At 38.3% G+C, this 14,982-nt stretch overlaps 1 protein-coding gene across 1 annotated transcript in view; it reads right to left on the bottom strand.

Annotated features, from left to right (window-relative positions):
* dnah2 (dynein, axonemal, heavy chain 2) overlaps window positions 1–14,982 on the bottom strand; it is a 161,571-nt gene that overhangs the window by 38,533 nt on the left and 108,056 nt on the right. Inside the window, 11 exon segments of the mRNA XM_079584640.1 lie at window positions 380–529; window positions 4,952–5,082; window positions 5,160–5,245; window positions 5,571–5,759; window positions 7,047–7,151; window positions 7,252–7,476; window positions 8,893–9,091; window positions 9,678–9,769; window positions 10,668–10,820; window positions 13,154–13,312; window positions 13,400–13,537. Of these exon segments, the coding sequence (XP_079440766.1) occupies window positions 380–529; window positions 4,952–5,082; window positions 5,160–5,245; window positions 5,571–5,759; window positions 7,047–7,151; window positions 7,252–7,476; window positions 8,893–9,091; window positions 9,678–9,769; window positions 10,668–10,820; window positions 13,154–13,312; window positions 13,400–13,537 (1,627 nt within the window).

Genomic DNA, 14,982 nt, shown 5'->3' with positions numbered 1-14,982 from the left:
CCGTCACTATGACTACGCTAGGACTTGCGATAATATCAAACATGTTTGATATGAAAGACTAGAGAAAGACTGGCATAAATCGGGTCGCCGACTGCAGATTATCCCCTCACATTTAACGATCGAGACGACGGGAGCGCGCCGAGACTCCATTAAGATTCCTAAAGGCTGCCGGTCTTTAGTCTGGGACTGTGAAAATCCTTTGGTGTACGCCCAGCATTACAGACTGCAGCAGATTTTAAACACCGACTGTGAACACCGACTGAATGCGACTTGGGGCATGATCAGATGTATCAAATTACATTGATAATCGGCCTAACAGTCGATAAGTGTGTCCCCGGCTTAAGCAAAACTACTCCCTTCACTCCGACCATGCTCTCACCGTGCTCTATAGCGTCTCTGAAGAGCACCAGGCTCATGGGCACCACACCAGGCGTCAGGTTATAGTCCTCCAGCTGGTTCTCCATATGAACCTTTAGAGCTTTAAAGTCCAACAGGTCCTCATACACGTGTGGCTCCCTCAGGAAGTCACCTACAATAAAAACACACAAACAAAGTTGATATAGATGTAGACAAAAAAACAAACAAATAAATAATAATAAAAAAAACATTATAGTTTAATAAAAAAAAACTGTAAATAAATACATTTATAAATTTAAGATAAATATGACTATTGGTGAACTTCAGTAATAATTGGTTTATTAAAAGGTATGTGCTTGTGTAAATGAATTAGCCAATTAAGTCACTGATCAGCTAAATTGACAATTCATCACATGGAAAACAACAAATACATTTTCAGATGAAATATATATTTTCAAATATGTCTATTTATTTATATACATATATTTGTTTTATTGATTTATCGTGATCGTGTCGTGTCCAGATCGTCGTGTCTGGACCGCTTCCCACGTACCGACAAGGACAAGAAAGGTTCAGTAGATTGTTTGCACTAAATGAATGGTTGATGTCATGGTGTAATGAACAGAGACTGCTCTTTGTAAATAATTGGAATCTGTTTTGGGAGCGACCTAGGCTCTACCGTGCTGATGGCCTGCACCCCAGCAGAATCGGAGCGGCTGTTCTGTCGGACAACATCTCCAAGACGTTACACACCATATGACTAGTAAGTCAAAGTCCAAATCACATTCTTTGCTGTCCCAAATTAATTGATATAAGTACCAGTGTAGAACACTATATAGAAACTGTGTCTATTCCTCGTTTAGTGAGGCCAAACAATAAATCTACTGCAGGATCTAAGAAAAATCTAATTGTGATTAAACCAGAAAATCTCAATATTAGTGAACAAAAACAATTTCTAAAGCTAGGTCTTCTAAACATTAGATCGCTTACACCTAAGGCGGTTATTGTAAATGAAATGGTCACTGATAATAGCTTTGATGTACTCTGCCTTACTGAAACCTGGCTTAAACCAAATGATTATTTCGGTCTTAATGAGTCCACTCCACCAGGATACGGTTATAAGCATGAGCCCCGTCTGATTGGTCGTGGCGGCGGTGTTGCAACAATCTATAGAGATATTCTTAATGTTACTCAGAAAACAGGCCACAGGTTTAATTCGTTTGAAGTACTTGTTCTAAATGTTACGCTCCTAGATGTAAGAAAGAAATCCCTATTATCTCTAGCCTTGGCTACCGTATATAGACCGCCTGGGCCTTACGCTGATTTCCTAAAAGAGTTTGCAGATTTTCTCTCAGATCTATTGGTCAATGCCGATAAGGCAATAATTGTTGGAGATTTCAACATACACGTTGATAACACAAATGATGCGTTAGGAGCTGCGTTTACAGATTTATTAAACTCCTTTGGGGTCAAGCAAAACGTTAGTGGTCCCACTCATCGTCTTAATCATACTCTAGATTTAATTATATCATATGGAACCGATCCAACCGATATAGATATTATACCGCAAAGTGATGATATCACTGATCATTACATGGTAACTTGCATACTACGTACGGCTGAAATGTGTCATGTTGCGCCACGTTATCGACCAGGCAGAACAATCCTTCCAACCACTATAGATAGATTCTTGAATAGCTTACCTGATCTATCTCCGCTCCTCAGTGAACCCAAACAAACAGAGGAACTAGAGGAAATGACTAGCAGTATGAGCACCATTTTCTCTAGTACATTAGAAACTGTTGCACCAATTAGATTAAAAAAGGTTAGAGAGAAAACTAAAGCACCATGGTACAACAGTGCTACGCATGTTATCAAGAGAGAAACTCGTAACTTAGAGCGCAAATGGAAACAAACTAATTTAGAGGTCTTTAGAATCGCGTGGAAAGACAGTATGTCACGTTATAAAAAGGCTCTAAAATCAGCCAGGTCTGAGCATCTACGCAAACTAATAGAAAATAACCAAAACAATCCAAGGTTTTTATTTAACACCGTGGCTAGATTAACAAATAAACAGACATCACCTGAACAAAATATTCCGTTACATTTTAATAGTAATGATTTCATGAATTTCTTCACTGAGAAAATAGAAAGCATCAGAAACACAATTGTAAATGTACAATCTTTGACAGCGTCTTATGATTCAGCCTCAATTATCGCCCCTCAAGAACAACTACAGCGCTTTACAACTATAGGACAGGAAGAGCTAAATAAACTTATCACTGCATCTAAACCAACAACATGTTTATTAGATCCAATACCCGCTAAACTACTGAAAGAAGTGTTACCTGTAGTGGAAGAGCCTCTTCTCAATATTATTAACTCGTCTCTATCTTTAGGACATGTTCCAAAAACATTCAAGCTGGCAGTTATAAAACCTCTTATTAAGAAACCACAATTAGATCCAAATAACCTAGCAAATTACAGACCCATTTCAAATCTTCCATTTATGTCTAAAATACTAGAAAAAGTTGTGTCCGCTCAATTGTGCTCTTTCTTGCAAGAAAACGATATCTATGAAAAGTTTCAGTCAGGATTCAGGCCACATCATAGCACAGAAACTGCGCTGGTTAAAATTACAAATGATTTACTTTTAGCTTCTGACCAAGGCTGTATCTCAATACTAGTTTTACTCGATCTTAGTGCTGCGTTTGACACTATAGATCATAAAATACTCTTAGATCGACTTCAAAATTACACTGGTGTTCAGGGACAGGCATTAAGCTGGTTTAGATCGTACCTATCAGACCGTTACCATTTTGTCCATTTAAATGGGGAAAAATCAAAGATAACGTCAGTAAATTATGGAGTGCCACAGGGATCTGTATTAGGCCCCCTGCTATTCTCAATTTATATGCTGCCACTTGGTAATATTATAAGAAAACATGGAATAAGTTTCCACTGTTATGCTGATGACACTCAATTATATATTTCATCTAGACCAGATGATAACACTAAATTATCTAAAATGACAGAGTGTGTTAAAGATATAAAATATTGGATGACGTGTAATTTTCTTCTATTAAATTCAGATAAAACGGAGGTATTACTGATTGGTCCAAAAAACTGCCCACAAAACCTCTTACAATGCAACCTTAATCTAGATGGACGTCCTGTTACTTTATCCTCTACAGTAAAAGACCTGGGTGTTATACTAGACCGCAACTTGTCTTTTGAAAATCATATTTCAAATGTCACAAGAACAGCCTTTTTCCACCTTAGAAACATTGCTAAGCTACGTAATATGCTATCAGTTTCTGATGCAGAAAAGTTAGTTCATGCATTCATGACCTCGAGACTAGATTACTGTAATGCTCTATTAGCTGGTTGTCCTGCATCCTCAGTAAACAAGCTACAGTTAGTCCAAAATGCAGCTGCTAGAGTTCTTACTAGGTCAAGAAAATATGATCATATAACACCAATTTTATCATCTCTACACTGGTTACCTATTAAGTTCCGTATCAATTACAAAGTATTGTTACTGACCTATAAAGCCCTAAATGGTTTAGCTCCTGTGTATTTAAGAGATCTTCTATCGCCATATAATCCATCGCGCTCTTTAAGATCGCTAAATTCGAGGCTTCTGGTCGTACCTAGGATATCTAAGTCCACTAAAGGAGGGAGGGCGTTTTCACATCTAGCTCCTAAACTCTGGAATAGCCTTCCTGATACTGTCCGAGGCTCAGACTCGCTCTCCCAGTTTAAAACTAGATTAAAGACGCATCTCTTTAGCCAAGCATTCACATGATGCATCTCATACCTTTTATACTACAGTTAAATCAGATCAAATGCATTCATATTAAGAACAGCAGCTACGCTAATTATTTCCCATCTGCCTTTTTTTGTTATCTCGGGACGCCTGTCCCGAGATAACTCAAATAGAGTTTGTCAGCTCCAGTTAGTATCCAGCCTCTCATGGAGACTTCAGATGCCCCAACGCCTGTGATGAGACGACTCGACGCCTGTGAAGAGACGACCCAACGCCGGCGATATGTTATGCCCTAAATTTCATGATTAACTAACTGTATTTTTGTATGTATATTTTTGAAATGCATTTTCTGTAAAGCTGCTTTGAAACAATGTGTATTGTGAAAAGCGCTATACAAATAAACTTGAATTGAATTGAATTGAATTTACACTACTATTCAAAAGTTTGAGAGTAGGATTTTTGTTTTATCAAGGGTGCATTAATCAAAAGTGTCAGTAAAGACATTTATAATGTTACAAAATATTTCTATTTCAAATAAGTGCTGCTCTTTTAAACTTTCTATTCATACTTTTTTTTATATTTGTTTCCACAAAATCATTGATAATAATAATAAATGTTTCATGAGCAGCAAATCAGCATATTAGAATAATATATATTCAAATAAATGCAGCCTTGGTGAGCAAAATACTTCTTTCAAAAGCATCAAAAAAATATTACTGGCCCCAAACTATTAAATGTTAGTTTATTAAAAAAAATCTTTAGGTCATCCAATTAGCAGTGTGTGTGTGTGTGTGTGTGTGTGTGTGTGTGTGTGTGTGTGTGTACCAAACAGAGGGGGCTGTTTGTTGGGGCAGATGGTGTGGTAGGGGACATCAAAATGAGAAGCCAGTTTTTCTGACAAAAGTCCCACAAATGTCTCCATGTCTGCATGATCCACTAATCGATCAGAGAAGACCCTGAAATACACAAACACTCCGTTGTTTTCTCCTTCTAAAAGCTGTATGTGTATGTGCAAGCCTGTGCGTGTCTGTACCTGAAGCACTCATGAATCCAGAGGCGAGTGATGCTCTGTTTGGTGTCATGGAAGTCTTTGTGTGCTCGCAATAAACCCTGGAACACCTGAATTGGAAGACACATTGAACTTGCACACAAAGCCTTCAGTCTAATTTCTTTTAAGGTATAATTATTGATTTTTTTGTCTGGTCAAGCTTAAAAGAAAGTTTGTATGAGCATATATGTGTCTCCGATTAAAAGTGTTGGGTCAGTCACTCTTTTCCTCAAGCACATCTAAATTGGCAAAATGGACTGACATGTTTTTTTCATCGTTCTGGAATCAATTGGTCTGAATCAAAGTGATATTATACTCAGACTGGGTGAACCTAAACCAAAATGTGCTCCTTTTCCAGGTGAGAGACAATGACACGTGACGCATGATGTTCAGTACCTTGGAGATGTCTCTGAGGTTGAAGAGATAATGTATTTTTGCGGGTGTGGGTAAGAAGCGGGCGGTGATGGAGTGGTAGAGCTCCAGGGTGGCCTGAGTCACAATCCCCCCGATGGGCTTCACCTCCTCCTCAAACTCCTGCAGCTTCTGGCTGATCATGGTGCCATAGATGCGCTTTATCTGAGACTCCTGCGGAGAACAGAAGAGGAGAGGGAATTACAGGGGTGGGAAAAACAGGAAATATGATGAGAGGAAAGGTGATTCGTTAGTTTGATTTATAGAAATAGAGCAACGTAAAATACATGTATATTAAAGAGAAAAGAGAGCGTTTCACTTTTAAGGTTTAGACGTTATTGCATATATCACTGCACTGGTTCAAGGTGGTGGGTAAAATTTTCAGTTAATGACTCAAATTTCAGTCTGTTCTTCACACACAGCTTTCATATGACTTCATAAGATTTGGAATATAGCACAAAAGATATTTGGACTACTTTTATGCTGCTTTTATGATAGTTTTGCAGTGCTTTGATGTGCTTTTTGGTGCTTGACAGTCATGATCTCATCCCTCATGCATCTACTTTTGTCTTCCACAGAACAAAGAATGAACTACATGTGGGTAAATAAATTATGACATATTTCATTTTTGGGTGAACTATTGCTTCAATATTGCTGCAAAAAAAGTATCCCTTTTATGTATTAATTAATTTTTTTGATATATTAAAAGCCACTTTCGGAAATGTTTAATGCCTTTTTGCAGCAAAAAAGTATATTTTCATAATATAACACAACTGAAAGAATGTATGCCCCTTTCCTTCTTTTTTTCTCTCAATAAAACTGTTTGCATAATTCAAAAAGATTGGCATTAAACTGAAATAAAAATATTTCAGTTTTTCAATAAAAACTTTAAACAACTTCACTCCTAATACTGTTGGCTCTTTTATGATAAATTGCATGTGTTTTTCCTCATTTCTGAGTGTCTTCAAGCTAGCTTTAAAACAAAAACAATAACCGCTGGTTTAATCCAAAAACACTATTTGTAGATATGCGTTTAGTGCACAGTTTATTGCAGTGCTCGCTAGACGAGCATTGTATTGAAAATTCCTATTACTTTTTTCTTATGCATATTTTTCCCCACAATGGCAATAAAGTTCATCTTAAACCACTTAATTCAAAAACATTTCAGCCTTACATGTGCAAAACCACTATAGTTCAAATAAAGTTTGCATATATCACATTGACTTGCATTGTTTTCAATATCTAACCAACAGCCATAAGGTCATCATTATATTTTAATACTGTATTGTAATTAGTCTTATGTTAAAATTATTTGCATAAATTTGATTGGTCTTTATTTTTTAGTTATATAAATATTTACATTGCTGTCCCATTACACTTACATGCTGAGCACTAATAAAGAAAGCATTGCAGTCATATTTTCATGGATTTCTACATAGTTTAGAGTCGACCTCTACTCACTGTAGGGAATGTCATGTTGATGAGATTAAAGCGGCTCTGCAGGCGTCCTGATATGTGAGTCCTCCCTCCACCAGGGGGCCCCATAGAACCCAGCAGGAAGATGTCCTTTAAGATCACGGCAAAGCGAGAGACATGTATTTACAAGCACATCTAAACCACACTCCAATGACTTAACTGGTCAAAAAGCGCACACACACCGCCTTACCTTGATATACTTGAGGGTCTGTTTCTGGCGGTCGTACCAGAAGCCGTAGTCGATCCAGAGACGGAGCAGCTCCAGGGGGGGCTGGGAGCCAAAGTCGTCCATGGCGGGCATGTTGAGATCATCCAGGAAAACCACCATCTTCTTCCCTCCCACTGGAACGTACACACCTTTAATCCTCTTCTCTATCCGAGACTCGATGATCTCCTGCACGTTATTAGAGCTAGTCTGAGAGCAAGATAGAAAAACACTGTTATGAAGATATGAACGCTACCAAGTTAACCTGAAGATGGTCAAATATTCAGTAGGCGCGACTGACGATTTGGAGATTAGCGGAAAACTCTATAATAATGACAAATGATGGTGATAATTGGAGATTGATGATGATGATAGCGCCGCTCTCACTATGTGTTCTGATATTTGCTCGTCAGGTTGGGCCCTTTGAGCAATGACTTGGCAATTAGACTACAGAAATATCACTACACACACTGATTAAACACATTCACAGAGCGATTGGAGGTGACGGCTTTAAAAGATCGGTGTGCAGATGTACACCACTGTTCAAAAGTTTGGGGTCTTATATGCAAGGAAATATTCTTAACAAAACTAAAAGGACCTACTACTCATTTAGCTCATTATTTTTTTCAGCGCAAATTACAGCTCTCTTATTACAGGAACCGTTCCCCTGGAGAAACATGGTAATGATAGCTCTTTTCAATATTTCAATATGTGCTAGAGGTTTTCCTCTTGTATTTAACTTCCCAATGTTGTAATGCTTGCATTTACTCTTTAAATAAATAATAAACCTGACAAAAATTGTGAGAAAATTTATGCTTTAAAAACACTGCTGTAACTTTGTTGTAAAAAGTGGCTGGGACAGGAGTGTGTGTGTGTGTGTGTGTGTGTGTGAGTGTTAGGGGGGCAGGGTATACAAGGCTATATCACAAATGTACAATAACAAATGCACAAAAATATAACATTTAGATGTCCAGAAATCAATTTCAATAGTACATTGAGTTTAATCTATTGAAATAGAACTCATGTTTGATGTGATATTTTCATCCTTATCTTTACATTTTTTTTCTCTCATTAAAACCAAAGATGTTCATCAGTGATTGTATATTAATAGTGGAGACATGTTTGTTTGCTTTTTGTTTTGTGATTTCAGCGGAACAAATAGCGAGTCTCCAGAACAGCATTAAAGCAGTCAATTGAAGTGTTCATCTGTGTGAAGAACAAGAGAACACACTCCGCCACTGATAACAGCAGCAAACAAAAACTCACTCATTTCAAAAACATCACATTCCAGCACCAAATCGCCTAATGAAATGAATACTCTGCAAGTCAACTGCTCCCTTTGTAATAGATATATCCATCCCGCAAGATGTTTCAAAAAGTGATAGGGACAATTTCTGCTCAGCCAAAAAGCGGTGGGACAATATCGGCCAAAACAAAAAGTCGGGGGACAATATCGGTTCAGGAAAAAATACGTGAAGATATATTCTCTGAAAGCAAGTCTTTTACAAATTTCCTTTTCAAGTATAATCTAATCTTGTCTTGAAGATGTTTAGAAGGTTGTGGTTTAAAAATAAACATTCTGTTGAGATCAAAGATATTACTAATACTAAACGTGATTCTCATCACCTGTGAGGACATGTTGACAGTGAGCATTGCCCATGTGACTGAGTCCAGGCTCTGCAGGACACTCTGGGCCACTGAAGTCTTCCCCGTCCCCACTGGACCCGTCAGGAGCACAGGGTGCTGAGCGGACACCAGAGCCTTGACCAGGTAATGATAGCGTACCGTGTCCACTGTGGGGACCATGATCTTATAGAATGGAGCGCTGCAGAGAGACAGATCATAATTAAAAAGACGCCAGCAAGAAAGATGAAAAGTGGGGCGGCTAACTATGAGACGTGCTTTTAAAAGAGGACAAAAAATGAAGAGAGTAGAATACAGGGCGAGAGAGAAACAGCAAAAAGGGGTAGGAGAAAATAGAGTTGAGAGAGCAGAATGAATGAGAATAACAAGAAGGAAGAGGAGGTGAAAAGTCCTGATTGAAAGACTGAAAATTGAAAGATGTAGCGAGACATTTCAAATGAATAGAGGGATAAAAAAAGAGTCAGGTAAGAAAAAAAAGAACCCCAGAATGGAAAAATGGACAGCCGACAAATAGGGAGCAAAGAGAGCCAAGAGGACAAAGGACAATGAAGGGGAAAGAGTTGGACTGACATGACAAATGAGAGCAGGGGAGAGAAGAGAGAGACGAAGAAGGATGAAAAAGATGAGAAATATGAATAGACAGGGAATTCAGAAGTCTGGGAGGGAGCCAGGCGAGAGGCCTTTGACTGAGCCCGCAGGCGGCTGGCAGAGACCCCCCCCCCCCACACACACAAACACACTCACACACACACACACACACATCTCACTTGGAGGTGTAGCGCCAGCCTTTGGGCAGCTTGTCCTCAAATGACGCCCACGTTTTGTTCTTGGTGTCCACGTAGTACTCGTAGATAGTGTCCTGAGGTTTAACACAACAATTATTTTTCCAGTAATATATTTGTTTCTGTAGGCAGAAAGGCTTAAACGTTTGTTGTAGACGCACAGCATCAGCACTTTCATGTACCATTAGCATGTGCATGCATAAATTTACATTTATCTATTTCATACTGTATGTACACTACTGTGCCCCCCTCCCCCCTTCCCTTCCCTCCCCAAAAAACAATATTTACTCACAGTTTCACAGACAAGTCTTAAGCCTAATCCCTGACTAAAATGCAGGTTTGATACATCTCAAGATACACACCAGTAATGTTTTTTTTTATAAGGCACGTTTATAAAAGCTACTTAAATGTCCAGGCCTAATCCTGGTTTAATCTAAGCTTTGTCTGTGAAACCGGGCCTAAGGATGCTTTAGTCACACTTAAAAATGTTAAATTAGATAATGAAATCATGTCACATTTATTTAAAAGTTAAAACAAGCATTCTTTAATTACAAATAAACAAACAAACAAACAAACAATAAATAAAAAGACGGACCAGTGGAAGCAAAAGTTGGTAAAGTCATTATTTTGCCATCAATAACATCAATAGCATATAAATTGCACACTTAATTTTTGGCCCTGTCCCAAATGGCACACTTTATATGCACTTACAGTATTGTGGACTTACAATGGCTGCCACATGCGCGTGATCGTGAAGTCCACGAGACCATAGGGTGTCCCATTTGTCATTTTAGGTTTCAGAAGGGTGCTCGTGACTTAGTGGTTGATATGCCCTTGATGCCCTTGTTTTGCCGAACCCAGACGAAAGCTCGCTCCACTGCAGACATCTACCAGACCGTTACGTCACGAATGTGTGGACTCGTAGGACGACCGTGAGTGTTTAGGGTGCCATTTGGGACAGGGCCCACTGTATACCTTGTTAGGAAAAGTTCCCTGTATTTCCCGTAGGAAGTTGTCAATCTTCTTGCGTCCATCCTCATCTACTGCCGCGCACACAGACCATATGAGACTGAAGATGAACCAGAGCTCCACCATACGACCAAAGTTTTCAGAGTCCGCTGGGTTCACCTGAGCAGCCAGAGAGAACGACAGCCTTGATCAGCTCAACTGAACAAATGCCAAGATAAATATGTTTAAAGGTAATCATGATTATTTTGTGAAAACGTTTGCACGCTATAAAAAGCAAGACTTAAAAAAAAAAAATTATGAGAATTACTATTTAATCACCCTCATGTTGTTCCAAACCTCTATGACTTACTTTTTCCCGTGGAACACAAAGGAGAAATTTTAAAGGGGTCATATGATGCTATTTAAAAATTTCATTATTTTGAATAGAGTTTAACATGCTTTAATGTTCAAAAAACACATTATTTTTCACATACTGTAGATTATATGACTACCTCTATTCCCAGTCTGTCTGAAACACGCTGATTTCTACAAAGCCCTCCTTCTGAAAAGCTTAGAGTGCTCTGATTGGCCAGGAGACGCAGTGTGTTGTGATTGGCCAAGCGCATGTCTGAAATGTAACGCCCCTTACTATAATCAGCTTCAGCTTCCAAGGCTTTAAAGGGTAAGTTCACCCAAAAATTTAAATTCTGTCAGTAATTACTAATTACAAATTAAGTAATTACAGTAATTACCCTCATATCGTTCCAACCCCGTAAGACTTTCGTTCATCTTCGGAACACAAATGAAGATATTTTTGATGAAATCTGAGAGCTGGCTCACTCCTTCATAGGCTTCTAGGCAATTTCATTCTGCCGGTCCAGAAAAGTTAGTAAAAACTTTGTTAAATGTAAAATAGTCCCAAGTGACTACAATGGCTCAACCTTAAGTTTATCAAACTTTTTGTGTGCAAAAAACACTAAAATAACGATTTATTCAACTATTCATTTTCTTCCGTGTGGGCCTCTGGCGGGAGTTCACGAGAGCGCCACGACGCATGTGCGAGAACTCCGAAGATGACGCTCACAATCATTTGACGGGAAAGTGTGAAAGGTAAGCCATTCATTTTGCGGCATTGCTAAAGCACTTATACGTTTTCTCGTTGGTTTCTCGCGATTCTGACATCCAGGAAATGCACACTTTAGAACCATTTTAAACATTACATCAAGACCCATCTGTGTCATCTTCTCATTTCTCACGCATGCATCATGGCGCTCTCGTGAACTCACGTCAGAGGCCCACACGGAAGAAAATTAATAGTTGAATAAAGTCAGTATTTTAGTTTTTTTTTACGCACAAAAAGAATTCTCGTCGCTTGATAAACTTAAGGTTGAGCCACTGTCGTCACTTGGGACTATTTTAACGATGCTTTCACTAACTTTTCTGGACCGGCAGAATGAAAGTGCCTAGAAGCCTATGAAGGAGACAGACAGCTCTCAGATTTCATCAAAAATATCTTCATTTGTGTTCCGAAGATGAACGAAAGTCTTATGGGGTTGGAACGACATGAGGGTGAGTAATTACTGACAGAATTTAAAAAATTTGGGTGAACTATCCCTTTAAGCAATTGTAAACACACCGTAAATAATGTGGTTGGTTCGAGCCCGAGTCAGATTCTGAAAATGTGAATGATCAAGCCGATCGATCAGAACCATCTTTGCAGGCACAACTTCTCAGTGGTAACACTGGTGTTGTACTCTCCCAGGTTCAGGAAACTGTCCTCTGTAAAATGCGCTGTGCACAAGACAACTTTTGGGTTGTACTGCTCAGGAACAGCTTTATAAATAAATCTTAACATCTGATTGCTTATTTTATCTGTTTTCAGAAGGCCAAACAAAATGGTTTTGCTTTCGCATCCAAACAGCGTCTCCACGACATGACAACACTGCAGTTCACTGGAGAGTCGTCTTCTCTCTTTGCGTATGCCTTTGGGCAGGGAATATGCTGATATTTCACACTGTGATATAGACGTTTGAGGAAGTCATTTCTGGACTTCGACTGCTGTGTTTTAGGCAGGTCTGGACCAGTGTTCTCTGTTACTGTAGATAGAATAGCTCTCTTTGTGGGGAGACTATGAGCTTTGTTAACTTTGCAGAACATATACATGCACAGATACATTACACTCTAAAGGAAAACGAAAACATTAAAAACCAATATACGACCCCTTCGAATAATATGCCGGCTCCATGCAATTACAGTTGGAGTTTTCAAGCTTCAAAAAGGACACAAAAGCCCCATAAAAATATCATAAGTCTGTTCCTCACATATGGCTTCAGAAGACTTGGAATATAGCACGTGTATGATTGTATACACTACTTTCATTGTGCTTTTCAGGTTGACAGCCTAGTTTCATTATATAATAAAACATTTTATGTTTCACAATGAAAGAAAGTCATGTGGTCCATCTACAGTTAAGACATTGGCTGTACACATCTATGAGGTGAAAGTGTTCTGACCCCGTTCACTGGAGTGGCCAGTGTGTCGTAGAGTCTACACAGCGACGCCACTCCGTTCAGTTCAGTGATGGTCACCAGCTCCTTACAGTTAGTCTTCTTAAAAGTGAGGGTCTTGTCTATGTAGCGATCAAACAGCGGCCTGAGAAAATCCGTTTCAACCTGAGAGCGAAAGAGAGAGAGAGAGATCAAGCACTTTCCCAAACGTTTAATATCATAGATACTTGAGCTAAGCATTGTGTCGCAAACCTTCTTCCGTTTTTCCATCCAGGACTGAACATAAGGCTTCCAGCTCAAATCAGAATAGTCATTGTAAACCATACCGCAGCGAGACACGGTAGCAGGGGACGCCACGGCTAGATCCTCCACTTCAAACAATAATGAGACCTGCAACACACACTCTCATTAATGCTTAAAACCCAACCAAATAAGCACAGAACTGTCACTTAGCTGAAGGGTGAATCTCACAAAACCTGTCAAGAGCATCCTATTTCACTCCAAAACAAAATAAATAAATAAGAAATTATATTTTCCAAACAGAAAACAAAGTCTATTTTAGGGCCATTAAGTATTTTTACATTGTGATTTTTTCCATTATAGTAAAAGGAAGACTTAGAGTAATGAGAATTTGGGAAGAAAAAATGCTTGCCGTAAAAATAATTAATTTTCTTGATGCAAAATTCACTACTGTTCAAATGTTTGAGGTCGGTAAGAATTATTTATGGTTTTTAAATGAAATCTCTTATGCTCAGCAGGGCTGCATTTATTTGATAAAAAAATATAGTACTATATAAAAATATAGTAAAAACAGAAATATTGTGATGACAAAGCTGAATTTGAAGCATCATTACTTATTATTATCAATTTTAAAAACAGTTGTGCTGTTTTATCTTTGTGGACACTGTGAAACATTTTTGTTTCACAAAAATGATTTTGATGAAAACAAAGATGAAAAGAACAGCATTCATTTGAAATATAAATCTTTTGTAACATTATAAACGTCTTTACTGTCACTTAAAAAACAAAACAAATTAATTTAGTGTGCCCTTGCTGAATAAAAGTAAATTTCTTAAAAAAAAAAAAAAAAAAAAACTTTTGAATGGTAGTGTATAGAGAGCCTAAGTCCCGCCCCTCCGCTTCCGGCTCATGGGACCTTATTTCGGAAAAAAATATGTATGGTAGTCAATGGCGGGAGAAAACTTATCGTTTTATTCTGTCTGAACTGTGCCCTGAATTACACATATGATGTTTATCAATTTAAAAGATAATTATGAAAGTCAAGAAAGTCGCAGTTTGTCATAAAACAGAAAGTAATGTTTAGTTTTATGTGAAAATCGCTCAATGAACTACATCTCTCGTCTCGCACTGTACGTCACCGTTGCTCGTGTGTGTGCAGTCTGGTACAAAACACTCAGGCATGACGGCGTAACGTTACGATTATAACGTAAGACAATAGAAAAAATGACATACGTTAGCTTCAGTAAAGTTAGCTTCATTCATTGAGAGAAAAGGTTTGACGTCACATGTGCGCCTTTTGGGTTTGTAGTCTTTGTAATTACGTATTTTAACAGTCTTATACCTCAACAGTTTTACATCAAACTGCGACTTTCTTGACTTTAAAATGTATCTTTTAAATTGACAAACATCATATGTGTAATTCAGGGCACAATTGAAACGAGATCAAAATATTTGTTGTCTCTCACCATTGACTACCATACAATATTTTTCCGAAATAAGGTCCCATGGTGGTCCACCGGAAGGGGAGGGACTTAGGCTCTCTATATGTTTTCTTTTTGATTTTGGAATAAAATGTGCTTCTGCATTTCTTCATT

This window comes from Phoxinus phoxinus (genome assembly GCF_949152265.1).
Source record: "Phoxinus phoxinus genome assembly, chromosome: 2".
Taxonomy (NCBI): Eukaryota; Metazoa; Chordata; class Actinopteri; order Cypriniformes; family Leuciscidae; genus Phoxinus; species Phoxinus phoxinus.
The sequence above is the reverse complement of the archived record's forward strand: the minus strand, read 5'-3'. Positions and strand labels throughout refer to the sequence as shown.